This window comes from Cladophialophora psammophila (genome assembly GCF_000585535.1).
Source record: "Cladophialophora psammophila CBS 110553 chromosome Unknown aczJe-supercont1.6, whole genome shotgun sequence".
In the NCBI taxonomy this organism is placed as follows: domain Eukaryota; kingdom Fungi; phylum Ascomycota; class Eurotiomycetes; order Chaetothyriales; family Herpotrichiellaceae; genus Cladophialophora; species Cladophialophora psammophila.
Window position 1 is genome coordinate 916,497 of NW_006912927.1, and position 27,632 is coordinate 944,128.

The following is a 27,632-nucleotide window of genomic DNA, read 5'->3' on the forward strand; positions in this document are numbered from 1 at the left end:
CGAAACCGTGATCAAAGACAACGAAACCGTGATCAAAGACAACGAAACCGTGATCAAAGACAACGAAACCGCGAACAGTGAGTCTCCTTCGCAGAATGACACTGTAATTGTACAGAGGATATCGCTGCCCAGGCGCCGCGCTGTAGTCGGAGATCAGGCCGCAGATGATAACCCGTCCATGTTCCCTCATCGCGTCCAGGGCTGCTTCAAGATTATCGCCGCCGACGTTCTCATAATCGATATCGATGCCATCAGGAGCCAGTCGTTTCAGGGCATCGCTGGGCCGCTCCTTCTTGTAGTTGAACCCTGCGTCGAAGCCAAGCTCGTTGATGATGAAATCGAGCTTGTCGTCCGATCCCACGCTGCCGATCACCTTGAGTCCTTCGCGTTTGGCTAGTTGTCCCACCATGCTGCCCACAGACCCACTAGCAGCACTGATGAAGATGGTTTCCCGTTTCTTGGGCTGTCGAATCTCATAGAAGGACGAATACGCAGTCAGTCCCGACATCCCGAGGGCTCCCAAAAATACCCGGATGTCCTCCAGGCCCAAGGGATTTTCTAGATGCTGGATCTTGTCGAGCTCTACACCGCTTAGCGAGATGTATTGCTGGATGGGCAGTTCTCCAATGACCTGATCTCCGGGCTGATACCTGGGGTGGCTCGATCTGATGACCCTGGCAATGCATTGGTTCACTAGCGGCTTGTTCAGCTCAAATGCTGTCGCGTTGGATTTGATGTGCGCCGGGCGCATGCGCCCTTTCATGTAAGGATCAAAACTCGCATACTCGGCCTGCAGTAACACACCCCCAGCCGGGGCGGGGGAGCTTCCATCGTAGTCGGTAACAGGTTCGATGGTCAAGTCGTTGCCTGCCACGGGGAGGCCTTCAGGGATTTGTCTGAAGACCATTGCCTTGTTTAATACCATTTTTGCAGCGTCGTGACGAGGTAGATTCAACCAGCAAAATATATGAAGGGCGGTATTCTCAGAAAATGGCAGGGTGAGGATAGGAGAGGTCTGCAAGCATCATAGCCAGCTGGTGAGTCTTGCACCTTGTAACGCGAGGATATTCTCCTTGAACATTAAAACGGCTTTAGGGCAATAACTCTCGAACTCATTCTAAGGTGTTCGAAAATAGTAAATTCTTACCTCTACTTACAAAGAGCCGCTACTAGTTTCGCTCTACGGCAAATGGAAAACATCCAGGGGTAAGCATGCATATGACCGACAAAACGTATAAGGATCTCCGATCAGGCATCGAATTTGTGGCTCTCGCCACAGCGGAAGCTCAAAAACACAATACGGGAAAAGTCGCAGCTGATGTTGCCATGCAAGATAATGCATTGGTCTTGGGCTCTGTTGATTGGCCACATCCGCCATTTTGCGATCTCCTCCGCTATCGCCGCGGTGATGTTGAAAGTCTTCCGGCGGAACCGTTTGGTGAGGTCCTCAGGTCGAGTCTCAGGATTAGACGAATGGCTCCTGTTGCACCGTAGGTATGGCTCTGTAGCGCCTGTTGAGATCGATCAATATACCCGTGCATCATCCGTCGTGTTGCCTGACATGACATCTCTGATCGGGAGCAAAAAGCCTCGGATTTTTCACATCTGAGGAAATATTCCGTAAGCAACTTCGCCTGGAATTTGCACTTGGGATTTTGTTGATCAGTTCCATTCCCACGACTATATATAGGGCGATAAAAGGCTGAGTGTAGGAGAGGTGCTCTGCGCAGTGCATCAAATCAGCAATAGACGACGCAGTCAATTACTCAATCCTCTGCTTCCTTCCAAGGCATACAAACACACATTTACACCTACCACACCAAGTCATCAAGTGGTATCTTGGCGACCAGAGATATGGCACACCAAGCCCTGTATCAGACTGTCAACCCCGCAAATGGGCAAGTGGTCAAGACCTTTCCCACGACGACAGATGAACAGGTCTTCGCCGCCCTCGGCAGAGCCCACGAAGTCTATCAGAAAGATTGGCGTCGCCGATCCGTTGGCGAGCGGTGCCAAATCATGGCCAAGGCTGCTGCCCTGATGCGCGAACGCAAACAGGAACTAGCAGAGATCGCCGTGCTCGAGATGGGGAAAACGATCGGCGGCATGCTTGGTGAGGTCGAGTTCTCTGCCGCTATCTTGAATTATTACGCCAAAAACGGAGAGCAATTCTTGCGGACCGTTGACCTACCTGGCGTTGCTGGGGCTGTCATCGCCTCCGAGCCAATTGGGGTAATCCTAGCCATTGAGCCATGGAATTTCCCTTACTACCAGGTCGCTCGGGTCGCTGGTCCTCAGCTCGTCGCCGGCAACACAGTCATGCTCAAACACGCACAAAGCGTGCCACAGTGCGCGATCGCCCTCGAGAAACTGTTCGCCGACGCTGGAGCGCCAGCTGGTGTCTACACTAACCTGTTCTGCTCAATTCCCCAAATCAACGCACTCATTGCTGACTTCCGGGTTCGGGGTGTCACACTCACTGGTAGCGAACGCGCGGGCGCATCAGTGGCTGAGAACGCTGGTCGCCATCTCAAGAAGGTCGTCCTGGAGCTAGGAGGTTCCGATCCGCTGGTTGTATTAGAAGATGCACCGCTTGATCAAGCCATCGAGGTAGCAGCTGCAGGCCGCATGATGTGCATGGGCCAAGCTTGTGCCTCGATTAAGCGATATGTCGTGGTAGGCAAGGAGCGGGGCCAGCAGTTCCTCGACGGAGTCAAGGCAAAGTTTGAAGCAATGAAAGCTGGTGACCCAATGGACCCAGCAACAACTTTGGGTCCTCTGTTCTCCGAGAAGGCTGTCGACGACCTTGTCAGCCTCATTGACGAGGCAAAAGCCGCCGGTGCCACCATTGTCATGGGCGGGAAGCGGATTGACCGTCCAGGCTACTACCTAGAGCCCACGCTCATCACAAACGTGTCTCAAGAGAACCCGTTGTTCCTGAAGGAGGCTTTTGGCCCTGTGGCGACCTTGTACGTTGTTGACACCGAGGCAGAGGCCATCGAACTGGCCAATGCAACGACATTTGGTCTGGGATCATCGGTGTTTTCCAGCAACGTGGAGCACGCCAAGAAAGTTGCAGCAGAGATCGAGGCTGGAATGGTGTTCATAAATTCCGCCGTCAATTCCGGCCCAGATGTGCCATTCGGTGGAGTGAAGAATTCTGGATTCGGACGCGAGCTGGGAGAGCTCGGTATTCAGGAGTTCTTGAACAAGAAGTTGATCCGGGTGCATCAGAACTGGCTGTAACACACAAGGCTCCTTGCTTTAGAGGTCTTGAGGTTGAGGAGAAGCTATTAGCAAATTCAATGTAACAACTTCCTATGTCCGGTCGCTGGGGGAATCATTCGTCGCGCTTTTCTCATCAGAACCATATCGTGCCAGTGAAGTCCTGTTTAGCCTGGGCAGCGTAGAGTGAATAAATCATGATACCGGACATTCCACAGTCACGGCGCACAGTATCGCGCGACATTGTGAGTAAAGCCCACATGTAGCGACAGTGCACACTGGCATTGACTCTGCGGGTAGATTTGACACAACTTGTCGTCGGTGTTAATTGATAACGAGGGTGCGACATGTGCTATGTTGGCGAGGCTGGGCCAGCCTCGCCAACAGAGTACGAGAAGGCGTGGTTTTCGACACAATATTAGTATGGTATTGGACTACTTATATGATGGGACAAATTACAGTCACGTGGTGTAAAACCTCAACGTTTTCGTCTTTAAAATTCCTTCTTCGTACTAATTATCATCATCACCACGCTACCACTGGGTAAGACATACCTTGGACATACCCAGTACAGCGTCGAAGTGCCAAGAATGCCAAGACGTCTAACCATATGCATACAATACCGACCAGTACGAGTATTGTATTGATACGTATCGATACCCGGGGTACCGAAAATCACAGTGAGCACATGGTACGAGCAAGCAGGTTTGCTCCACCGTATTAAAGTGCAACGCGCAACGCGCTTTGACGCGCTTGACGCGTCTCCGAGGGGCTCACCAAATTCCCTGCGTAAGAGGCATTTCCATCCTTAGTCTATCAGGTCAATTCTGCAACCACAAAACCTCATAATCACAACAATGGCGACTCTAGTTGACTCAATCCTCAATTCAGACGCCTTTGGTGCAACCCCATCCTCACCGCGGCGACTCCAGAATGGCACCCCTTCCTCCTCAAGACCACGCCCCTTGCCCTCCGAGAGCAATGGCCTACCCTCAGAACCCGACGTCTTTCCAGACGATGAAGTTGTCGGCGCCGCTCGAGGCAGGCCACGAAACCCTTTAGATCGAAATGTATCACAGGTTACAGACAAGGCAGGCGAGAAAGTACAACAGGCCTTTGAAGATTTCCTCGAGTCCCATATCGAAGAGCCTTCCTCATCAGGAGCCCCTCCCTCGAGCGAATTGAGAACGGACAAATACTATATTAATCAGATTCATGGCTTGCGGGAATTTCAACTCTCTACACTTTATGTAGATTTCCGCCACCTGCTGTCTTACAAGGAAGGCCCTATCTTAGCAGATGCAATCGCGAATCAGTTCTATCGGTTCCATCCATTCTTACTCAAAGGACTACACAACCTTTTGGCGAAATACGAGCCAATCTATTTTAAAGATCACCGTCAGATGACTAGCAATGCTTCGCAAGCCGGCACCTCAATTGCAGGCAATGCAACTAGCGAGGGGAGCAGTCAGGGTGACAAGACACTCAATCCACAGACGGACAAACTCTTCGCGCTGGCATTTTACAACCTCCCACTTGTGTCCCGCGTGCGACAACTGCGAACAGATCAAATTGGCAGATTACTTTCCATTTCGGGTACTGTGACGAGAACCTCTGAAGTTCGTCCCGAGCTGGCCCTCGGAACCTTCATTTGCGAAGCATGCAACACTACAGTTCCAAATGTTGAACAGACATTCAAATATACAGAACCCACAGTGTGTCCCAATCTCACTTGTGGTAACAAAGTGGCATGGCGTTTGGACATCCGAAACAGCACATTCGTGGATTGGCAGAAATGTCGAATTCAGGAGAACAGTGCTGAAATCCCCACAGGGAGCATGCCACGCACAATTGATGTCATCCTTCGGGGAGAACAAGTCGAGCGGACGAAGCCTGGTGAGAAGTGTATCTTCACAGGCACCCTGATTGTTGTGCCAGATGTCTCTCAACTGGGAATTCCAGGTGTAAAGCCAGAGGCATCAAAGGATAATCGAAATTTCCGGGGAGCCGATGCTGGTGGTGCGGGAGTCTCGGGCTTGAAAGCTCTAGGGGTTCGAGATCTGACTTACCGGATGGCATTTATGGCAGGCTTCGCGTGCCCGGATACCACTACTCCCGGTCAATCAACAAGTCAGTTGAACGGCCAATCGACCAATATCCTGAATTCCCTACACCAAACCGATCTATTTGATCAATATGACAATGGCGCAAAGGCTCAGGAGGCATATTTGGAAACTCTTACACAAGCTGAGATCGATGATTTGAAATATATGGTTCATTCCGACAAAATCTACAGCAGACTTGTTCAGAGTCTCGCGCCCATGGTTTACGGCCATGAAATAGTGAAGAAAGGTCTCCTATTGCAACTCTTGGGAGGTGTTTCGAAGATGACACCTGAAGGAATGCCGCTCCGAGGCGATATTAACATCTGTATCGTCGGCGACCCATCAACATCCAAATCTCAGTTCCTCAAATACATTGCATCGTTTCTCCCTCGAGCAGTCTACACCTCAGGGAAAGCATCTACTGCAGCAGGCCTAACGGCCGCGGTAGTTAAAGACGAAGAAACGGGCGAATATACCATTGAAGCAGGTGCCCTCATGCTCTCCGACTCTGGAACCTGCTGTATCGACGAGTTCGATAAGATGGACTTGAGCGACCAGGTCGCCATCCACGAGGCTATGGAACAGCAGACCATTTCCATCGCCAAAGCGGGCATTCATGCTACATTGAACGCCCGGACAAGCATTTTGGCTGCCGCAAACCCTATCGGTGGTCGCTATAACCGCAAGACAACGCTCAGAGCAAACATCAACATGTCAGCACCTATTATGTCTCGCTTCGACCTCTTCTTCATCATTCTTGATGAATGCAATGAGACTATAGATCGCCACTTAGCCGACCATATTGTCAACCTGCACATGTTGAAAGATGATTTCGTGCAGCCCGAATTCTCCACAGAACAGCTTCAGCGGTACATCAAATTCGCGCGCACTTTCAAACCCGTGTTCACACCGGACGCCAAGAAACTTTTGGTTGAAAGATACAAAGAGCTGAGAGCGAATGACACCGGCGGCGTGGTTGGAAAGAACTCCTACAGGATTACCGTAAGACAGTTGGAGAGTCTGATCAGGTTAAGCGAGGCGATCGCAAAGGCGAATTGTGTGGAGGAAATTACCGAGGTGATGGTGTATGAAGCGTTTGACTTACTTCGTCAATCGATCATCAGCGTCGAGAGAGATGATGTTAACGTTGAAGACGATGATGAAGAGAGTCAGAACCGACAAGACGATGAACAGCAGCAACGGGACGGTGACAGTCCCATGGGTGATGGCGACGACGACCATCAAGATGAAAGCAGTGCCCGAAATCGCGAGACATCTGCCACCCTTGCTCCGGCTACACGACCTACCACCAAAATCACATTCGAAAAGTACAACACCATCCAAACCATGCTGGCGACACGCATACGAGACGAGGAAGATCGCACTGGCGAGGGCCCTGAACGCGACGCTTTGTTATTGTGGTATTTGGAGCAGATTGAAGACCAATTGGGAAGTGAGGAAGACGTGGAGCGCGAGAAGGGCCTGGCGAGAAAGGTGTTGAAGAAGATGGTAAAGGTACGCATGGCTTCCTTTGGAACTTCCTACTAGCGTCAATGCCTCTTGGTTGGGGGAGCCTATCGTTCCACGCTTTAAACTCATGACTGACTTTTTGACCCATAGGATAACATCATCATCGCAATTCGCGGAGAGGGCCTTATTGAAGGAGACGAAGATGGCGCTGGCGCCGGAGAGTCTTCGACTACAAATCAGAACCAGCGATTAACTTATGCTCTGCACCCGAATTGTGGGATCTTCGACGATGAATGAACCCAACCCACAGCATTTCACAAACGAAATTGTCCGCTGGGATCAGGGGGAACAGTGTGTTGTCTGCCCTGTTGTGGACGGGATCCCCAGGCTACTCTCCAATGTTGAGTGAGGGTCGGGAGGGAACGATGTGCCATGCCTGAATGAAATATCTATCATGGGTTGGAGGAGCCAGGGGGTAACAGAGGCAAGTGGAACATGCAATCTAGAGAGGTACAACGTTGTGAACGACGGACTGGATTGATTGGGGTGTATTGGATTGGACTTCAGGACACATAATGAATTAGTTGTGCATGAGTGTTAAGAATGTGCAAAGGCATCTGAGACGGTAGGCAGGCTGCAAAGAATGGTAATACCATGGTCTTGTCTCTTTAGCTCGAATCAATGCGAAGAACAAGACCGGGGCAAGCGATATTAACTCTTTTTGTTCTTGTTATACATGATACTTTGACACAACATGTTATATGAACGCCCGATCAAAGCAAAGCTCGCCAACGCTCGCGCACCTATTCATCCAAGACTCCATGCCACTGGTGTATTCATACATGCCATCTCATCCTCTCCCGGAATATCGTGCCCTCTCCAGCCCTCTGCGCCTCTCGGCAATTCGCACAAAAATCCCTCCGTGCCTCTTTTGAGGAATCACGTATGGCAAGGCAACTTGTTCCTTCGGCCTAAGCGGTACGCGCTCTCCACCCCCTGCCTTCAGGACTGCTTGCTAAGAGTCCGCGACTTCTTGCACTTTTGCCTCTTTTTGCTCTTGTCTGTCTTGCTGTTGTGTGTCGTCGTCTTCTTGTCCCTCTTTCTCTTCTCTCGCGGCGAAGAATTTCCGTCGATATGTGGAAAGGGCTTCCGCCACTTTTTCGAAATCCTTCACCTCACCAGCCCTCAACCCTGCAATCACCTGCTTCAGCCCAGCATGGAATTCGTCCCGTGTTGCTTTGCCTTTGATGTCACTAGCTGAACTCATTTGGACAAGAATCTTGTCATCTGTAACGGGAAAAAACTCTTATCAGCATGGGGAATTTTTGGCGGAGAAAAAAGCGTAACAGTTCAAGGCTCAGAAGAGGTAGGACGGAAAGGAAGACCTCATTGAATCAGCGTACCGGGAAGACCAATCTGAGCAAAATGCTGCTCCTCGCACTTCGGGTCGGTACAGGCTTCGCCAGAAAGTTCGGTGGGGCAAAGGGGACGGGAAGGGTCGATGTTATTGCTGTATGTTAACGAGCGATAGCCAGACTTGACTGTCTCTGGATAATCGGAGTGGAAGCGATAAGTCTTAAAGGCGCTAAGTGGCGTCTTGTATGGCACATAATGCGTAGGCAGTGGGCAGGTACCGTCAAGGAAGGCAACAACTTCAGTCTCTCGATTTGATCCTGGTGGCGGTCTGACCAGTGTATCAGCGTCCGCTAATTGATCACGGGACTCGAGGTCATCTTTGGTGTTAGCTGGCACCTCGGACACAGCACCGACCCCGTTAACTGCTGCCTCGGCCTCAACAAACGAAGTGTCAGACTCGGTAGCACCCGAAACATCTGGCGCTCCGTCGATTGAATTCCCGGTCTCTGTGTTAGGTTCGCTAGCATCGGCGTTCTCAGAGGGCTCGTGAAAGTCTTGAGCTCCATCTTCCGGTACAGTTGTCGGCGTGACACTCTCCACTGGCGCTGTCTCAGGGTCATACTCCTCAGACTCGTCCTCGGACTGTTGCATAGGTCGTAGAATATCGGCGTCTGCAGGCTCGTACTCATCTTCCCCATCATCCGAGCCGGACATGCTTGCGCTTCCGCTACTATCATTGTCCACATCCATGGCCTCGTCGGACGTCTGTGTCATCTCCAAAGTTGCTGGCAAGTGCTCATGAGTCTCAACATAATCTTCTGGTTCAGGCGAGATCTCCATCTCATCTGCTTGAAGTTGGTGCGCGGGGTGGAGAGCCTCACATGGCTCTACCGGCTCCGTCTCCCCTTGCAGAGCACTCTGAATGCTAAGAGAATTTGGCGACTCGTCAATATTTTTTCCATCCATGTCAGTATCAACTTCTTCACCAGCGGTCATGTTGGCGGAAACGGATTCGACTGGTATGCCGAGTGAACTCTGCCGTTCTGGCAGATTCCTATCTTGATTGTCGAGATGGCCGTTGGTCAAGCCTGATAATGACTGAGGAATTGTACTTGTTGTGGGCTGGGTTGAGGTTGAGAAGACGGCCGAATCCTCTTTTGTAGGTGCTACTTGAGCTTCGGCAAGCTTTTCAAGTTTGATTTGCTGCAGCTCGTCGGAATATCGTTTCTGGCCGGATCGGCCTTCTTGCAGTTGTTCTTCGAACTGGGCGATTTCCTCGACTAGTCTCTTCTCCTGCAACCCTAAGCGGTCGACTTCGATGCGCATATTTTGCAATTGACCCCGGACTTGTGCGAGCTCCTTGCGCGAATCCTCAAGGCGGGTCTCAGTCTTTTTCACTTTCGCGTTCAGGTCAGGCAAGCCTTCTTGTAATACTTGCTGCCTTTGAGCACGCTGTCTTAGGAGTGTTTGTTTCAATACGGCCTCGCGTTCTTGAAGTTGCGCAGGAGTTAGCTTGGAGATCACAGAAGGACCCGAAGGCTGTCGCTGAGTCGAAGGTCGGGCGACGCCTGGCAGATCAATGGTATGTGGAAGAGGCGAACTGGCTAATGATTGGTCTTCTCTAGTTACCGCGGGCGTTGGAGGGTTCGATGATGACGGAGATTCGATCTGACTTCTGGTTCGTTTCAACTTGTTCCGTTGCTCCAAGTCCGCGATCTTCCGACGGAGGGCTTCGATCTCCGTTTGTTTGGCACGATACAACTCGTCCTTTCCTGGTTCATTGGCTGAGGCTGTCCGTAGGGTTGTTGTCGGAGCCTGGTTGATGGACGTTGGCTTATTGAAGATTGACGTGGCAGTTGTCGACATTGAAGCAGGTGGTATATAGTTTTCTTGGATATCTTGTTCTGAATCCGACCCCAGCGCCATAGCATCGCTCTCCCGTTCTTCGACGATTTCGCCTTCTGACTGGTAGTCGGCCTCGTTATCTGGAAGAAGTAGGGATGAATCATACTGTAGATTTTGTTGCGTATTCGGCTTCTTGGGAAGGGGTATGTCTATTGCAGCTGAATCAGAGTCAGAGGGGCGTTTCGTCGGGACAGTGGACGACGACGGAAAATGAAGATTTTGTGGGCCAACAGGGGGCTCATTTTCAACAGCGGCATTCACTTGTCTACCGCCCCCTTCGGAGCTCGTTGGTGCCTCCTTCACTGGTCTCGCAGCTTCATCAAAACCAGATGATTCCGTCGACGTCATGAACAATCCCGGAATCAGGGATGGTGGCATTGTGGGTTGGCTCGCAAAAGAGGAAGGTCTGTTCGATGACGAAAGCATGGCACTTCCAGAATGAGGAATCATTCTTGAAATATCAGCACTGGTGTCGCTATTGGAAGTCGCTGGCTCTGCCGAGGGGATTTCCGGTGCACCGGCACCTGTCTTTGCCTGCGCTTCACGCTTCAGCTGTTCCATTTTCTGTTTTACCAATTCGGTCTGAGCCTTCGGTTTTGTTCCGATTGCTTCTTGTGGAGCCGCGACGGATTCTGGCAGCTGGACCGGCCCTGTCTGTGGACTAGAAGACGGCGCCCCAACGCCAGCCAATTGCGCAGATGCTGTGGCCGAAGCAGCCATTCTAGGTCCTTCTGGCTGGGACAGAGCGGCCGAAGGCGGGTTAGGTGTCGGACGGCCTGTCTTTGCAGCAAGCAATTGGGCAATGCGATCCTTCCGTTCCAGACTGGGACTTGGCGCTGACTGTTGATTCCTCACATCCAGGACGGCTGGTGGCGCTACGGCCTCACTGATCATGCTTGGAACGAGGGGAGCAGAAGAGAGTGCGACTTTGGAGGTTTCCGGAATTGCTTGCGCCATGGCTTCCGTCGGTGGATGCTCTTGCGTTTCCACCTTCGGCATATGCGAGGCTGTCGGGGGAACGGTGCCATCAACGAGATGAGATCGCTCAGCCTGGGACTCATCGCGAGGTTTCGATGGACCAACTTCGATCCTTAGGCCAAGCTCTTCATACAATTCCTGCAAGATTTGTGGATTCACGCCTTCTTTTACCAAATCAACGAAGAGGATTTTGTGGGGCACCAGAGATAAAACTGCGCCCTTTGCAAGCTGTCGGAGCTCAACGAGGGACTTATTATCGTAGGTTCTCTCAACCGGCTTGAGATTGGCGCTTTTCGGGGGTTTGCTGGAGGACGTAAAGCCGCCTGGTGCTCGGTCGTTAATCGCGGCGGGACGAGTAGGATCGTATGCTTGACGATGAATTAGCCTAGTCTAGGGGTAGTAGAGCTCAAAACTCACGCGAAACGTTCCCATCAGCTGCTAGGTCAAGGTCGGTGGTGCTATTCGCATCTATGATTTGCGAAGCGGTCATAGGCTGTTCAGGCGGCCCTAGCACAGCCTGCCTCTGAGCACTCGCAAACAGCATATCGACATCTGATCTCGAGCCAAAAGACGGGACAGTCTGGTCTGTGACCTGATTAGAGGAAGACCAGATTATAAGCGGCATACTTACCCTTGTCAAGATCTCTCGTTTTAAGAGGGGGATGTACAGTGTGTGAGATTCCACTCTGGACAGCCATTGCTGCACCATACGCCTGGGTATCTGTCTGCACATCCAGTCCACCTCGTGAGCCCGGTTGCAGGCCCATGAATTGATCTCCTGCATGCTGGCGTGGCTGTTCACTGGGATTAAAGCCTGCACCAAATACTGGCGCTCCGGTTGCAAGATGTTGAGGATAGGGCGAGGAGGCGGAGGTATTCACGGGACCAGGCAGCTGCGGATACGCAGCACCGGGTATTGGCACTGGAGGGAAGTTTGGAGGGGGTGGAGGCGGGAAACCCGCACTTGCAAACTGCTTGAAGAAATCGGAATTGAAAGTGGTAGTAGGAGGAAACGGATGAAAGGGAGGCGCAGGAGGACGAATCTGAGAATTGGCATCGAATCGTGGGCCATTTGTAGCAGGCGAGGGCTGCTGGTGGTAGGAAGGATGCGTCTGCATTTGTCCCTGTGGTGGCGCAAGCTGCTGAGGGATGCCTGGAGGGGTATTTATCGGCTGCTGCAGTCCATTAGATGGAAAAGACGGATAGTATGGCTGTTGAGGTGCGTATGATGGTGTGCCTGCGTACAACGAGTTGGAAGAGTAGGGGTGCGCCATTGCCACAGTTCAGCAGCGCGGCGACTGCGATTCGGCAGGAATCAAACCAAGATGGGCGATGTCATCGACAGAACCTGATGATCCCACAAAGGCGCGCTTGCACAGATCCACACAAACCGCTCATCATCATCACTGAGACAGCTCGCGAAATCAATCCTCGACACGCGCGACGACAGAGGGCGGCGACCTTCTTACTGCTGTGTCACAATGCCGGTCGACTTCTTCACGTGGATCAATCACGCCCCTAATGTATCCCTGGGAGTAGAGATTGTCGCTGAAGCGGTGCTCGTCGTGCTGAAGGTTGTGGTGGTTGACAGTTTCATCTTTTACAGACACGAAGTTGGTCGAAGTGCAGAAGTCGTCTTTCCATTTTGTTCAGAATACTCGGTACCCGACTGACTTGGCATCCGGTCTCCGGCGGTCTATTTGCCCACGAGAGGTATATATTCCATCCGGTTCTTATCGCCCACCGTACTCAACCGCCCACTTGCGCCTAGCCGGGATGGAGTGTCCGCACGTGACTGCTGTTGCCCTGCAAAGAGACGCCTTCCCCAAACTAGAAGTACAAACAAAACATCGTCATCCAATCTTGGGGTCAAGACAAGGCTACAACAATCAGCAGCCCTCAATCCCACATTGACAACCTGGACACCGTCAACGTCACTAGCATTTTGAGATTGTAATGCCCCGTCGCATGGGGAGGGCAAATCATCCTTTGTCTCTGGCGGCATGATGCTGCTCCACGACCGCAGCCCAGACATCTCGCCCTTCCACAGCCATTCTCAACGCCCTTTCACCAGATCAGTTCATTCCGACGTCTCTGTGCCCTCACCGATGTCTCCTTCAAGCTTCAGCAAGTCTCTCTTATTCGCCTCTCCAACGCCTGCGCCAACGTCAACATCCAGACATGAGCGTCAACAATCGTACTCGCCCACGGCAACCTTCAGCGCTGTTCCCTCCCACCTCCGCACACATTCTCTCCAGCGACAGGCAAGCACGTCCAGCACCTTTGCTCCCAAGTTCATCAAGTCCGAGGAAATGCGCAAAAGCGAAGACAGAATCTCAGCCATTGAAGGCGAGAATGACTTTTCCGGAAAGCGCTACGTGTGGGTTAAAGATCCCGAAAAGGCATTCGTTCGTGGCTGGATAACAGAGGACCTCCCTGGAAACAAGGTTCTTGTACAATTTGCCAATGGCTCATCAACAGAAGCCGATGTCGACGAGGTGGATAAGGTCAACCCAGCAAAATTTGACAAGGCCGACGACATGGCAGAGCTCACCCATCTCAACGAAGCTTCAGTCATTCACAACCTTTACACCCGGTATCAGGCCGATCTCATCTACACCTATTCCGGCCTATTCTTGGTGACCATCAATCCTTACTGTCCCTTGCCTATTTACGGTAACGACTATGTTCGCATGTACAAGGGCCAAGCCCGAGAAGACACTCGGCCACATATCTTCGCCGTCTCAGATGCCGCCTTCCGTCGCTTGGTTGAAGAGGGAGAGAATCAAAGCATATTGGTGACTGGAGAGTCTGGAGCAGGGAAAACCGAGAATACAAAGAAGGTTATCCAATACCTCGCTGCGGTTGCCACATCAGATCTGGACACACCACTGACAGGGAGGACGCCCGGGAAACAACTCTCCAATCTCTCTCAGCAAATCCTCCGTGCCAATCCAATTCTCGAATCCTTTGGTAATGCCCAGACAGTCAGGAATAACAATTCCTCAAGGTTCGGTAAATTCATTCGCATCCAATTCACTCGGTCGGGGCAGATTGCGGGCGCCTTCATAGATTGGTATCTTCTCGAAAAGTCACGAGTGGTCAAAATCAGTCAACAGGAACGAAGCTACCATGTCTTCTACCAACTGCTGGCAGGTGCTGACCAACGAATGAGAGATGCATTACTGATTTCAGGCATGGACGTGGAGGACTTCACATATACGCGAGCAGGCAACGACACCATTGGCGGTGTGTCCGATCGCGATGAGTGGAACACGTTGATTGAGGCATTCCACATCATGAATTTCTCCGAAAAAGAGCAAATAGCCATCTTCAGAACCATTGCAGCTATTTTGCACCTTGGTAATGTGGGAGTCCGGCAAGAAAGCAGAGCAGCAGACCAAGCTTCGCTCACTCCAGAAGCTCGAACGTCGGTGGACAAGGCCTGCCGATTACTGGGTGTCCAATCGGACCCGTTTGTGAAAGGCCTTCTCCATCCGAAAGTCAAAGCCGGGCGGGAATGGGTGGAGAAAGCCCAAACACCCGAACAAGTACGTCTTGCTCTTGATGCTTTGGCAAAAGGCATTTATGAGCGTGGCTTTGGAGATCTAGTATCGAAAATCAACAATCAACTGGACCGAGGAGGCGTCAGCAGCGACGACAGTCACTTTATCGGAGTGCTTGACCTGGCTGGTTTCGAAATTTTCGAGACGAATAGCTTCGAGCAACTCTGCATCAACTACACCAATGAGAAGCTCCAACAATTCTTCAACCACTATATGTTTGTTCTGGAACAAGAAGAATATGCTCGTGAGCAAATTGAATGGCAATTCATTGACTTTGGCAAAGATCTACAGCCGACAATCGATCTGATCGAGCTTCCCAACCCAATCGGAATCTTCTCTTGCCTCGACGAAGATTCAGTAATGCCCAAGGCTACGGACAAATCATTCACCGAGAAGCTCAATTCCTTGTGGGAGAACAAGACTCCAAAATACGCCCCTGCCCGCACTAGGCAGGGGTTTATCCTCACACATTACGCCGCAGAAGTTGAGTACTCAACTGAAGGTTGGTTGGAGAAGAATAAAGACCCTTTGAACGACAACCTGACCCGGCTTCTTGCTGCGTCAAAAGATGAACACATTGCCACCCTGTTCTCCGATTGTGTCGAGGAGGTCGATGAACCGTACAGCCCCCGAAGTCGAGTCAAGAAAGGCTTGTTCCGGACCGTTGCACAAAGACACAAAGAACAATTGAGTATTCTGATGAGACAACTGCACTCAACCCAACCCCATTTCGTCCGCTGCATTCTGCCCAACCACAAGAAAAAGCCCAAACAGTTCGTTGCGCCACTGGTTCTGGACCAGTTGAGATGTAATGGCGTGCTCGAGGGTATCCGGATAGCACGTACCGGTTTCCCCAATCGTTTGACCTTTGCAGAATTCCGCTCAAGATACGAGGTTTTGTGCGAGAATATGCCAAAAGGCTATCTAGGAGGCCAGGAGGTGGCAAAGATCATGCTTGATCGACTCAAGATGGATCAGTCCAACTATCGTGTCGGCCTCACAAAGGTCTTTTTCCGTGCAGGAGTCCTGGCCGACTTGGAAGAGCAACGCGACAGTCTCATCCGGGAGATCATGTCCAGATTTCAGTCTGTTGCTCGAGGCTTTATGCAACGGCGGGTGGCTTTTAAACAACTCTATCGCGCAGAAGCCACGAGGGTCATTCAACGGAATCTCAACGTATACCTTGATCTCCAGGCCAATCCATGGTGGCGGCTCTTTGTTCGCATGAAACCGCTACTTGGAGCGACCCGAACCGCAAGTGAAGTCAAGAAGCGAGACGAGAAAATCGAACAATTGCAAGCGAAGGCGAGGCAAGACGCAGCAGAGCGACAACGCGTTGAAGACGAACGAAGGCGTGCAGAAATTGAAGCCCACCGAATCCAACAGACCTTGGATTCAGAACGAGCGCTAGCTTTGGATAAAGAGGAGATCTTCAAACGATTACAATACCGTGAAAACGAGCTGAGTGAGAAGCTGGCCGAGGCCATTGCTGAGCAAGAGACACTGGAAGACCAATTAGATGAGGCATTGGATTCCAAAAAGAAGACTGAAGAAGAGCTAGCCACTCGTCGAGAACAAGTTCTGCAGGCTGGCCAGATCATAACGAGACTGGAAGCGGAGAAAAAAGAGCTTCAAAGACAGATCGACAAACTAGAAGACGAGCTGGAAAGTGTGGAAAGGTCGCATACACAGAACGATGACCGGCTAGAAACCATCAGTCAGGAGCTCCGTTCATTGCGAAGTAACCTAAGCGTGAAAGACCGCAAGATATCTGAACTGGAGACAAATCTGCAGCAAGCTGAGAAGGACAGGGAGACTCGCACTTCGAGTCTTGAACAGGAACTTCGATCTCTGAAAAGTCAACTCTCACAACGCGACAGGGCGACAGAAGGTCTTGAGCAGGAGCTACGTTTGCTGAAAAGCCAACTCTCTCAGAGAGACAAAACAACAGAAGAAATGGAGAAGAAACTTCATCGCACTGAATGCCTCCGGGCAGAAGAGAACAGAAGACAAGCAGAGGACTTTGACGTGCAAATCCGGTCGTTGCGGAATGAACTGAGTTCCAAAGAGCGCAAACTGCAAGAGCTCGAAACCGCTCTGTCCAAAATTGACAAGGACGCCGAGACTAAACTGTCGCAAACCACGGGCGAATTGACCACCACGAAGAGGCTGCTTCGAGAAGTCCAGGGCCAGAACGAGGAGCTGAGGAATCAACTCACCACTATGTCCCTTGATTCCTCGAAGCATGAAGAATCACTGCGCCGCAAAGAAGGGGAATTAACAGCACTCATGGCAGATGTGGAACGACACGAGCGCGAAAAATCGAGTCTGCGAAAAGAAAATGATAGATTGAGAGGAGGACATGAGGATTTGGCGGTGGAGAAGAGGGAGGTGATGGCGCAGATAGAACAGATGCGAGAGCAGCGGACGAGGATGGAGAGAGAGGCAGCCGAGGTTAAGAAGTGTTTGGAGAGAGTTATGCCCTTCTTCTCGCAGAATTTCTCATGAGGGGAGAAGCGAGCGATGTTAACGCATGGGACGTGGAAATGAGATGAAGACGGCAGCTTCCAGAAAGGCTCTCGGAGGGTCCGGGCATGAATCGTTTAATGTGTTGGCGAATTTGCGTCGGTGTACTGGAATTGGCGGTTTGATTATGCACATGCACTGCAGGCAGAGTGTTTCCCAGCACTGTACATAGTTCCTGGTTGGACAGCAATCAACACTGTGTACGTGAGAATGTTCTGTTTCTCCACGAGGCTGCGAGGCTGCGAGGCTGAATTGACCCCTTTTCCTCCCGAGGACAGCGCAGCCTGCAACTGTCGTCTCACAACATCGCAAGCCTCAACCACTTGCCTACGCAAACGAACCCTCTTTGTCTTTCTCGGGTCCTGCTAAAGCTCAGCCTTTCTGCATTCGCAGCAAGTACTCAGCGCCGATAACCGCTGGTTGATTGACCACTTCGACATGCTTGAAGTCGAACGCAACGGCATGCAAGGCCTCTTTGAATGCGTCTGCGAAGATATTACTTTGCATTAAACCGCCGGCCAGCACCAAACTAGATTTTGCGACGTCAATTTGTCCAGATCGCGTGAGCGGATCAAGCAGTTGAACCAGGCTATTTGTAGCCTTCTCGACAATATTCCTCGCCTGCGCATCGTCTGTACTTGAATCGATCACAACCCGGGCAAGGCGGGCGATCTGTTTCTTCTTCTCCACGTCTGAAGCGGACGACAATACGGCGCTCAGCACATCCAAATCGAGTGTGTCGATGCCGTTAGGGCAGACAGAGTCAAAGATTCGTTGAACGAGTCGAGTTGGCATGAAAAGGCTGTCTGCGTCCAGGCTGCGCCTGTGATTGTTAAATTCGTCCACCGCGGACAAAGCAAGACGGAGCGCCTGTCGCCCAATGTCGAAGCCCGAACCATCATCGCCGAGAAGATGGCCCCAACCTCCTGACCTTCCGATGCGGATGAATCGATCTCCTTGACGCTCGTACGCCATGGCAATCGATCCAGTTCCGGCAACGAGCACAATTGCCGAGCTGGTATCGTTTCTCTCCGCTGCTGAAGTCGCGAGCAGTTCGATGTCATTCGTAACTCTCAATTTCATACCGACAGGCCGCTTGAAGAGCTTCTCCAGTACGCTGTCGACCGTGACTGCGATTTCCTTGCGGTCATGGCCGGCGAGAGCGATCCAGATGGATGAGAATCGGTCAGACGTCCATGGTCTAGTTCTAACCGTTGGATGCCTATCCCATGCCCTTTGTATCGCTAATGATATTGACAGAACAGCAGGCTCGATGCCGACGTCTGTCACATTGCAACCTGGTCCTTCACCATATCCTCTTTGACCATCCGCCGACATCACGACCGCTGCGCATTTGCTCCCACCGCCATCGACACATAGAACATAATCCGGAGCATCGCCGTTTGCTGTTGTCTGACCGTTCGAACATCCATTGGTAGTTTTCTTTAGAACGTTGGCCAGAATACCGCCCGCTTCTTCCAGACGCTGTTTCGCCTCTGCCACTGGAGTCCCCAAGCCTAATGTTGCAATAGCGAGCTTGACGCTTCCCTGGCAGCTTTCGAGGAGAGCATCCAAACTGGCATCCGAGTCGGGACATCGAGAGCCACAGATCGTCCGCAGCATGTTTCGAGAGCGCTGCTGGAGTTTGAAATTTGTTGCTTTAAGATCAACCATCTGGAACTGATCAGCAAATTCTCATCGAAACACATTGATGGTTCAAAAAGCCTTACCATGTTTCCGTACGTCTTCCCAATTTTGATCATCGTGCCCGTGCTGAGCATATTCAGAGCCAGCTTCGTCGCCGTACCCGCTTTCATTCTCGTGCTTCCCGTAATAACCTCGGGCCCGACAACCGCATCAATCATGAAATCTACGACTCCACTGGTGCTCATGGCCGAAGGCTGTGCACAGGCGATACCGATTGTCGCGCAGCCGAGACCCTTGGCATAAGAGAGGCAGCTCAGCACATACGGCGTGCGTCCAGACGCTGCGATGCCGATCAATGAGTCGACCGTGCCATTCAACTGGAGTGCTTCAAGGTCTCGGACGGCGGCATCAAGGTCGTCTTCTGCCCCTTCTTGTGCATTTCTAAGGGCAGCGTCTCCACCGGCAATGATTCCCACGAACTGACCTTCTGGAGCAGAGTATGTTGGTGGAATCTCTGAGGCGTCTAAGACACCCAGCCTGTGCTCAAATCGTTAGATCTGGAATGCTCCTCGCCAGTGTGAAGATACCAGTGGCTTGTTTACCTTCCGCTGGTCCCCGCACCAACATATATCACTCTGCCTCCAGCCTGGACTCTCTCCGCTAGGCAATCAATGGCCGCCGCTATGACAGGAATGCATCTCGATACCGCCTCGGCAATAGTACCGTCTTCTCTATTGATGATTTGGCAGAGTTCAATGGTCGGGATTTGGTCAATGTCTAAACTCTTTGCATTTCTCTGTTCGGTCTGCAAAGCGACCAAGTTCTCGGATGTCGCCATGGGCTCCGTTTTCTTTCCTTTCACTCCTTCATCGCAAGACCATCTGAGATGTTCGCCGCTGGCCAGCTCTTTGGAACAGACTCGAAGACACAAACTGCGCCACGGGGTGGAAATTGCAACCACCGCCCGTTGATGACATTTTCTCTTCCATTCTAATCTCCTGAAATCCTACCCTTTGGGCTCGGGAGATCCACTTGCACCCAGCGGCAATTCTGATCTTATTTATTGTATGTAACACTCGTCCTAATGCAACTCCAAGGACAATAGCGCAGGTTCGAATAAGGTATGAACGCGGAGAACCACGCCCGGCATAAAGTGCACCCAAAAGGGATCTGGCCTTCTGACAGCTGCCTCGGCCAGCCGGGTACGTCTCCCGCGTTCCTCCAAGGTGTCTTTGGAGTCTCAGAAGAACCTCGGTGGAGATCAGCGACCTGAAGACTACCGAAGGATTTGCTTACCGCTAAACGTTGATCTCGTCTAGATGAAGAAAACGATCCAGTCTTTCGCTTCGGCAAGAGCCTTATCGACGGCTAATCAAGGTTTGGGGAATGAGGAGAGCAAAGTAGTCGATGTAACGGTTCCCTTCGGGCTGGAGAGATATCTGGATTGTTGCGACCATGTTCGCCAATCTATGTGCTGCTCCTTATATGGGCGTTGCCCGTTGCAGAGCGAAAGCAGAGCACTCTCCAAAGACCCATCTGTGACCACGAGTCTTCGACATGGCCAAAGAAGACGAGGTCGAGGCTGTGCAGCCGGTTGACTCGCATCAGAGCAATGTCGAGCAGGCTGAAAGCTCCCCCTTTTCCTCTGTCCAGGCTTTCTATGGGCACCCATGGACTCAAATCCTGCTCATCAGTCTGATATGCTTCTGTTGTCCCGGAGTAAGTATCCGCAAGCTATTGAATGCGCGGGGAAGACGTGTTGACACTGCCAATAGATGTACAATGCGCTTGGTGGTCTCGGAGGTTCTGGACAAGTCGATCCGACAGGTATATATTTGAACCAGGCAAATAGTTCAAGAGCCGTGGCATTAACCCACCGGGACAGTGGCCGCGAACGCTACCGTTGCCCTCCTTTCTGCCACTGCTGGGACAGCCCTGTTCATAGTTGGTCCTCTCTTCTCGTACACAGGGCCGCGGATCTGCTTTTTGCTCGGTGGCTGGACGTATGCCCTGTACAGCGGTAGCTTGCTCAACTTCAACCGTGAGAAAACCCCGACCTGCAAAGATTCTTTTCTGACAGTGTGCAGATCATGACAACGGCGCTTTCGTCATCGCGTCCGGTGCTATACTGGGGATCGGTGCCTCGATGCTTTGGGTCGTCCAGGGTGCTATCGTGAGCTCTCCCTTTTCTTGGAAAGCCTGTTTTCTGTTTGCAGGGCCATTGGCATAGCTGTCCCCTTCCATCGGCACAAGTTAACAGAAGATTTGCAGATGACGACTTACGTTGCAGAGTCTCAGAAAGGCCGCGCTATCGCCGTCTTTTGGATCATCTTCAATCTCGGTGGCGGAGTGGGCAGCCTCGCATCCTTCGGTCTCAACTTCCACTCCAAATCTGGCACAGTCTCAGACTCAACCTACATCGCATTGATGATCATCATGCTCTTTGGTTGGGTATTGGGACTGTTCATCTGTTCGCCGAAGCGGATCCGCCTAGCACAGCTCCATGCCGCCGTCGAGAGGGAGAAACATTCGTGGAAGGCCACCATCGAGATTGCCGTGCGGACAATGGCCAGCTGGCGAGTCTTTTGCATGTTGCCTCTGTTCTTCTGCGCCAATGTCTTCTACTCGTATCAACAGAACCAAGTCAACGGCATGACTTTCGACATTCGGACTCGCTCTCTCAATGGAGCTTTGTACTGGATCGCGCAGATGCTCGGTGGTCTCCTGATCGGTGTCCTCCTGGATCTCCCTTTCCTCACCCGCCCCATGCGAGCCCGCGTCGGATGGGTTGTGCTCATTGTCACCGGCATGTCCATCTGGGGTGGAGGATATGCGTTTCAGAAATGGCAAGATCGCCGACTGGCCGCTGGGTTCAAGCAAGACATCGACTACACCCAGGGCTCGGTGTCGACCGGACCGATCTTCCTGTACATCTTCTACGGTGCTTATGACGCGCTGTGGCAGGGATTCTGTTATTGGCTCATTGGCACCGAGTCAAACTCGACCTCACGGGCGGCCATTCTCGTTGGTGCATATAAGACCTTTCAAGCGACTGGCGGAGCCATGGCTTGGAGAATCAATGCCTTACACAAGAGTCCCATGACGCAGCTGGGAATGAACTGGGGTCTGTCGATGGGAGCATTGGTAATTGTCTTGCCAACAGTTTGGACCGTCACGGCAGTCACCATTGAGAAGCCGGTCCGCGATCAGAACTTAGAGATGAAGATTCAAGAAGTCGAAGCTGAGGTGGATAAACAGTGATTGGTTTAAACCTACAACATTCCTCTCTACGGAGCAAAGTAGCGATAGGTGAAATTCACCGTTATCCTCGCTAGGGTTTAAGAGTATATGTGTATATAGCTGAAGTTCTATTTTATCAAAAAAAGAAGTGATTATATCAAGGATTGAATAGTAAACCTCAATTAAATCCACAAACCACCACCTCTCCAAAAGAAATCACCAGCGGGGCAAAAAGTTCAGTTCTATCTCTGGTCTATCGTGTAACCTTTCCAATGACTTCATCGCAGGTGTTGCGGCTCCTGGCATCTCCCAGGGTGGGAGACCGTTCTCGAGCAATCTTACAACAGCCGCTTCAGTCTTACTATCTCCTGATATTACCACTGTAGGTGATGTGGCTCCTGACCCCTCCCCGGCGGAGGGCAGTTATCGAGCAATCTTACACCAGCCACAGTATAATGGCACAGATATTGAGATAGTGTTGTGTGGCATGGCGAGACCCCATCTGCTACCTTTACTGTACGAGTAAAGCCAACAGCAAAGCTCATGCCGGGAAAGGCCCCACCAACCAGACCGTGATACACTGAACTCTTAACAAATAGTCCCGTCTCATTTTCTACTCTCCCCTTGCAGGGATTTCGAGCTGAGGTGGGCACGTATTCGAAGCGTAGAGTGGGGTCTCTTCGTTGCTGTTTGGACTTCTTCCGATTTGGACTAATTGTTGGAGGGAATTGCGGCGCTGCAAATGATAAATCCATTAATTCCAAAGCGGGTCCGTCTGTATTAATTGGTACGAAGAGATATTCATTGTATATGGTGGTAACCTTGGCGGAAGCGTGCGTAGCTGCAGTGAAGTCTGCTTGGGTGTGGTCTGGTTTGATGCTTGTTTGTTCACATCACTGAGCTCGCCTGCTTATGATAATTGATACAGCATCTGCCTTCATGCAGCTTTTTTTTTGCGCAGATACAATATGAGGACATCCTAAAACTGTTTCTCTTCTCACACTAGATTGAATCCTACGAAAAGGGGGAGGATAGCCTTGTCCCAATAAACATTGTTCGCGAGGCTGCAGCCTCGTCCGGCTTCCTGGTAGGACTCGAAAATGGCAGGTCATCCGACTCCGCAACTTGGAGAAACTTTTGGGCGTCTCCAAAGTCGACTGATACCCAAACTGCTCTGCTCTGCTCACGCTCCATAGCTTCCCTCGTGTGAACATTCTGCATATTCTCTATTGGACTACGTTTCGTCCCATTCAGCCCCAGCCAGTGACCTTTTCTGAGTTGCAGACTTGTTTTGCAAATGCCATCCTCCTGTAAAGACATCCGTACGTCCCTGTCCCGCCACCTCGTGTACTGTTGCAGTTCGCATCGACAACAAACCTTCCTCCACCGCTTTGCCACTCTTCCTACTATTTCCTCCGGCCATGATACTTTACTAACCTCTATTTTCTCCGTCTAACAGGCGACGCGCTCGCCCAATGCCTCCAAAACAGCGACTGCATCCTCGTCCAGCGGCACACGCCGGTCGAATGCCTTTCGCACCCCTTACTCGAAACCCTCCCGGAGCAGTGCCAACAACTCAAGATCGGGTTCCGAGAATGCCGGCGCGGACTGGTGGACATGAGGAAACGGTTTAGAGGAAACGCCCCGATTTCAACGAGCTTGGAACTCGAGGCTGGCGACGGGAGCGGGAGGAAGGTGGGAGGGGCGCCCGCTGGAGGGCTTAAGGGCCAGCTATACGCTGGACGCCCGGCGTTCGACGTTCGGGAGCAGATGGGCAAGGGCCAAAAAGGAGAGGTTAAAGGCTTGGGATTTGACGAGAGTAAGACGAGAGGGTTGTAGGGATGTTGAGGGATCGAGCAACGGGCTCTGGGATGATGCGACTCGAATGGCGGAGATCCAGGCCAGAGCCCAGTGGACATACCAAGTGTGGTGCTGAAGTATTTGCAAGGGCAGTGGCCTCTCGGGTGTCGAGCACATTCACGTCCTCACGAGGCAGCTCGGGGGAGTTTCGATACCGCCAAAGTCACAATCCCAACCTCGGCACTACCAAGGGACACACAAAAGCCACGAGGAAGAACTCGCCGGAGCAACAAGTTCAAAGGCTCTAATACGTTTCGAGAGCGGTTCGCCTACCCCGAAGCCCGCCCTCGCACTTCGACCTCGAACTCGAACTCAAAGTCGAAGAGCAACGAATGGTCTCAACTTGGCTGTCAATGCGCAACCGCCGAGAGGCTGCGAGGCAAGAAGTTGCAGCAGCGCACTGGACCTTGCTGGCACGTATATGGCCCATTCACGGCGTTGCGACGAATGGACAACCTCCCGCCAGTCAAAGAGGAATCATTCTGAAAACGTCGAGGGGACATTGAGTGAATACACTCCGAACAACCTGTATCAATATTATATCAATGAACCTTTCAAGAGAGGCTCAGTTGTAAATATCGCACCTCGGTCACGACAGCAATGGCACGTACAATAAGCAAGACACGTTCACAAAAGGGTTGGAAGATGCCATACTGAATATTTCTTCAAAACTCTTTTTCACAGATCGATCGCCTTTTCATTCAGAGCCTTTTATCTAGAGTCTCCCTATATGCCAGCCCAGCCCATCCATCAATGAAGCCCGTAGAATACATGAAATTCTTTTGTTTTCCACCCTGAAAACTGGCATGACCACTCACATCCAGAGCAGGCCCATCGGCCGTTCACCTTGGAGTACTACCCACACTCAACTTCCGCCGCCGTTCCGCTTCCTCCTTTGGCGGCTCACAATACAACCACACCATGACAAAGGCCAGAAATCCCAGGATGACACTCCACAAGCCACCGATCCATGGCCACGCGCCACTAATGGCCCAACTCCTGGGCCACTCATCGTGTGCAAAATGTCTCACGGTGACTTGTCTCTTCTCCTCAATATAGGTGAAGAAGGGCCGTTTGTAGTTGACCTTGAACGCGAAGATGCCGTGTTGGTCGGGCGTCGTAAATGTCGTGCTAAAGGTTGTGCTGTTCGGGGTCGCAGAGGAGGGATGGAGGGGGATGCGGTGGAAGGGAGAGAGCATGGTGAATTCGAGTTGGAGGGCGTCGTTGGCAGGGACAGTGAAGGGGACGTAGTGTGTTCGGTCGTACTGGCCGATTTCGATTTCGAATTCCTGGGGAGTCTCGGTCAGTTTAAGGACAGCCGTCTAGATGCAAGGCAACACCTACCACGTCATTTTTGATTCGGTAGATAGCTGGGTCATACTCGCTGATTTGAGTAGTGTTCTCGTCGGCTTTGGTTGACGGTTTGATCTCATAATGTTGGATATGGAAGACCTTCAGAACGCCCACCTCTTGGAACGTCCACTCCGTCAATTGCTTTGCAAATTCCCGGTTTACAGTCTTCGCACTCTTTCCGGTTGGCGCTCTCACTGAGGCGTCAAACCAGTTGTCTTGAAGCATCTCCAACGAGCCGAGGACTGTGAATCTTGCAGAGTTGCGGGCTTGCATGGCCGAGATAAGCGCCAACTGCGAGCCTGTAGCGAATGGCTCTTCCACGCTCTCGGCCTCCTCTTTCGGGTTGTATGCATATGCCGTGACGGGCGCTTTCAGAATCGGCGCCAGCAGAGGGCTAGTATTTCCCAACGTCTGCCCGACCGCTTTGGGCACCGCTAGAGTGCCATCACCACCAAAGAAGTTGACAACATCGGGCCTCAATTGTTCTGGGCGATCGACCAGTATAACATCGTGCTTTTCAGCCGCGGAGACGGTGTCGTAGTGGAAGTGGTCGACCACCACGGAGGACTTATCGGGAGATAGCGAAATATCAAACTCGAGGAGGAGGGAAGAGATGGCGGAGGGTGTGCCGGAGTCGGAGGACAGTCCAAGCAAGACATTCCCACCTGCATTGACGAATTCGAGAAGGATTTTGGGAGTCAAAGCTGGTCCGTACCCTGCACATCCTCAGTATGTAGCCTGGTAAGGGCCGTGAGCCGAGCTGCGTTCATTACCTTTCGATTTTGGGGGCGTGAGGAGTAAATGTTCGTAGGCCAATTGGCCATGTCTGAAGAGTGACAGGTCGTCGCTTCTAGGAGACTGGAAAGACAGTTTAAACGCGCGCGCTGGGTGATGAGATCGAGTCAGTCGCCGCTCATCCATTCCAGTACGGTCGTATAATGACCTGAAACTCAAAGGAAATATACATACCCTCTAGATCCGCCCAGAACTGCGAGTAGAGTCCCTTCTGCGATTCATCTTCCAGAACGACCAGAACTCTGTTTCCCACTGCGCTTTTGGCCAGCACCGCGCTCAGCAGCGGCAGGAGGAGCAGACAGATTGAAGAGAAGAGCCGCATCTTGAGAGAAGACAAGATGGACCGACTGGGTTCCCGTGCTCAAGCAGGGACATGCATTGGAAGGTGGACGGAGTATGTGGTATTTGCGCACACTCCGTCAATGCTCCTGCGCACTGCGGAGACGTGGTCAATTAATCTTCGTCAGCCTTGTCGCAGGTAGACTCAGTGCTCCGCAGTAGCTGCCAAAATGTTCACCGAGCGCAGTCATAAGGTATCACAGTCAGCTTCGCCCAGTACACTGACCAACTTTGACAGGCACCGGTCCAACCTATGTGCCACTCTGGTCCACTTCAGGGAGCCAGTGGAAAGTCATGTTCAGACGTTGAGTTCTCAGCCAACGAGAAGCTATTACAATACCTCAGCAAGTCATGCCCTAGACTTTACAACCCATTGGCCTAAGCCCCAACGGCTATTCATATCTAGACTGAGCCCTGCCATGCTCAAGGAATCTCCATGAAAGTCAAGCATCGACTGCCGTTTGATCCTCTCCGTATTCCATTGCTGCTCCACCCGCACTTAGAGCATTTGAGATTGCTTTGCGACGTCTACTGATGGAGGGTGACATCCACCCAAATCGTCGAGAAGCTCTTCGTCGCCTGCTGCTCGACGCAACAGGTCAGCAGTGGTACGGAGACGCGGTGATAAATGTTTTGGTCAAAATGCTGACCCCCAATCTGGTGATAATGTAGAATTCGATAACTTTTATAGAGGGGTCATACTGCAGGGCGTGCTTTTCCTTTTTCTAAGAATCTCTACTGATGCTGAGCAGGCTTGAAAAATGCCCTGGACAACTTACGCGGAACTACTCTTGAACGCTATGGCCGGGACCCCCCCTTCATTGACAGTCAAAACAACGACATTGCCAATGGTACCCTTTTCGAGCTGCATAATTGACATTTGATACCTGTCTAGCTTGCTGGGCGTATCTGAGAATATAAATGCAAAACTTGCTGAAAGCCTTAGAGGGGTGAAGCCTTTAGATCTTTGCCCTTGCTTTGCACCGGTTCCATCCTTCTCCTCAATACAACTGTGCTGGAATATCTCCTGCTACAGCTCGCTGGTTGCTCTTTTGCTCCTGCTAATGCCTAATGTCGCCCTCCGCCCTGCCGGGGGGGGGGGGAGATCATGTCGTCCATAAGTTCGAAAGTGGTCTCTCCTCTGCGTTGAGAGCGTCCCACTCCCTCCCGTCCAAATGCCTCGTATCTGCTCACACCAGGCCTGAGATAGCAGATTCTATCAGCTCCAACCCGAATTATCTGGTTCTCGCCCTTGCACCTTTAAAAC

General features: G+C 51.7%; 9 protein-coding genes across 9 annotated transcripts in view; 5 read left to right on the top strand and 4 right to left on the bottom strand.

The window, feature by feature from the left end:
* The window catches only part of A1O5_04660 (uncharacterized protein), a gene marked incomplete at both ends in the record, with an annotated part of 1,320 nt that extends 395 nt beyond the window's left edge, over positions 1-925 (bottom strand). Inside the window, one exon of the mRNA XM_007745264.1 lies at positions 41-925. Within this exon, the coding sequence (XP_007743454.1) occupies positions 41-925 (885 nt within the window). The remainder of the gene's footprint in view (positions 1-40) is intronic.
* Positions 926-1,854: 929 nt separating this feature from the next.
* A1O5_04661 (succinate-semialdehyde dehydrogenase (NADP+)) lies at positions 1,855-3,246 on the top strand (the record flags this gene model as incomplete). Its single annotated transcript, XM_007745265.1, has 1 exon — positions 1,855-3,246. One exon carries the CDS (start codon positions 1,855-1,857, stop codon positions 3,244-3,246), a length of 1,392 nt encoding a protein of 463 aa, XP_007743455.1.
* An 836-nt stretch (positions 3,247-4,082) lies between these two features.
* On the top strand, positions 4,083-7,097 carry A1O5_04662 (minichromosome maintenance protein 6; the record flags this gene model as incomplete). The annotated part of the gene is made up of 2 exons (XM_007745266.1): positions 4,083-6,845; positions 6,951-7,097. 2 exons carry the CDS (start codon positions 4,083-4,085, stop codon positions 7,095-7,097), a joined length of 2,910 nt encoding a protein of 969 aa, XP_007743456.1.
* Positions 7,098-7,815: 718 nt separating this feature from the next.
* Positions 7,816-12,157, bottom strand: A1O5_04663 (uncharacterized protein; the record flags this gene model as incomplete). The annotated part of the gene is made up of 4 exons (XM_007745267.1): positions 7,816-8,087; positions 8,204-11,407; positions 11,457-11,624; positions 11,671-12,157. 4 exons carry the CDS (start codon positions 12,155-12,157, stop codon positions 7,816-7,818), a joined length of 4,131 nt encoding a protein of 1,376 aa, XP_007743457.1.
* A 990-nt stretch (positions 12,158-13,147) lies between these two features.
* On the top strand, positions 13,148-17,113 carry A1O5_04664 (myosin heavy chain; the record flags this gene model as incomplete). The annotated part of the gene is made up of 1 exon (XM_007745268.1): positions 13,148-17,113. The coding sequence occupies one exon, from the start codon at positions 13,148-13,150 to the stop codon at positions 17,111-17,113; it is 3,966 nt and encodes a 1,321-aa protein (XP_007743458.1).
* A 390-nt stretch (positions 17,114-17,503) lies between these two features.
* On the bottom strand, positions 17,504-19,616 carry A1O5_04665 (uncharacterized protein; the record flags this gene model as incomplete). Its single annotated transcript, XM_007745269.1, has 3 exons — positions 17,504-18,805; positions 18,862-19,315; positions 19,381-19,616. 3 exons carry the CDS (start codon positions 19,614-19,616, stop codon positions 17,504-17,506), a joined length of 1,992 nt encoding a protein of 663 aa, XP_007743459.1.
* A 719-nt stretch (positions 19,617-20,335) lies between these two features.
* A1O5_04666 (uncharacterized protein) lies at positions 20,336-22,039 on the top strand (the record flags this gene model as incomplete). Its single annotated transcript, XM_007745270.1, has 5 exons — positions 20,336-20,497; positions 20,554-20,605; positions 20,664-20,819; positions 20,866-20,951; positions 21,050-22,039. 5 exons carry the CDS (start codon positions 20,336-20,338, stop codon positions 22,037-22,039), a joined length of 1,446 nt encoding a protein of 481 aa, XP_007743460.1.
* Positions 22,040-23,315: 1,276 nt separating this feature from the next.
* Positions 23,316-23,857, top strand: A1O5_04667 (uncharacterized protein; the record flags this gene model as incomplete). Its single annotated transcript, XM_007745271.1, has 2 exons — positions 23,316-23,340; positions 23,478-23,857. 2 exons carry the CDS (start codon positions 23,316-23,318, stop codon positions 23,855-23,857), a joined length of 405 nt encoding a protein of 134 aa, XP_007743461.1.
* Positions 23,858-24,720: 863 nt separating this feature from the next.
* On the bottom strand, positions 24,721-26,348 carry A1O5_04668 (oligosaccharyl transferase complex subunit OST4; the record flags this gene model as incomplete). The annotated part of the gene is made up of 4 exons (XM_007745272.1): positions 24,721-25,167; positions 25,223-25,947; positions 26,005-26,115; positions 26,201-26,348. 4 exons carry the CDS (start codon positions 26,346-26,348, stop codon positions 24,721-24,723), a joined length of 1,431 nt encoding a protein of 476 aa, XP_007743462.1.
* Between the last annotated feature and the right edge of the window lie 1,284 nt (positions 26,349-27,632).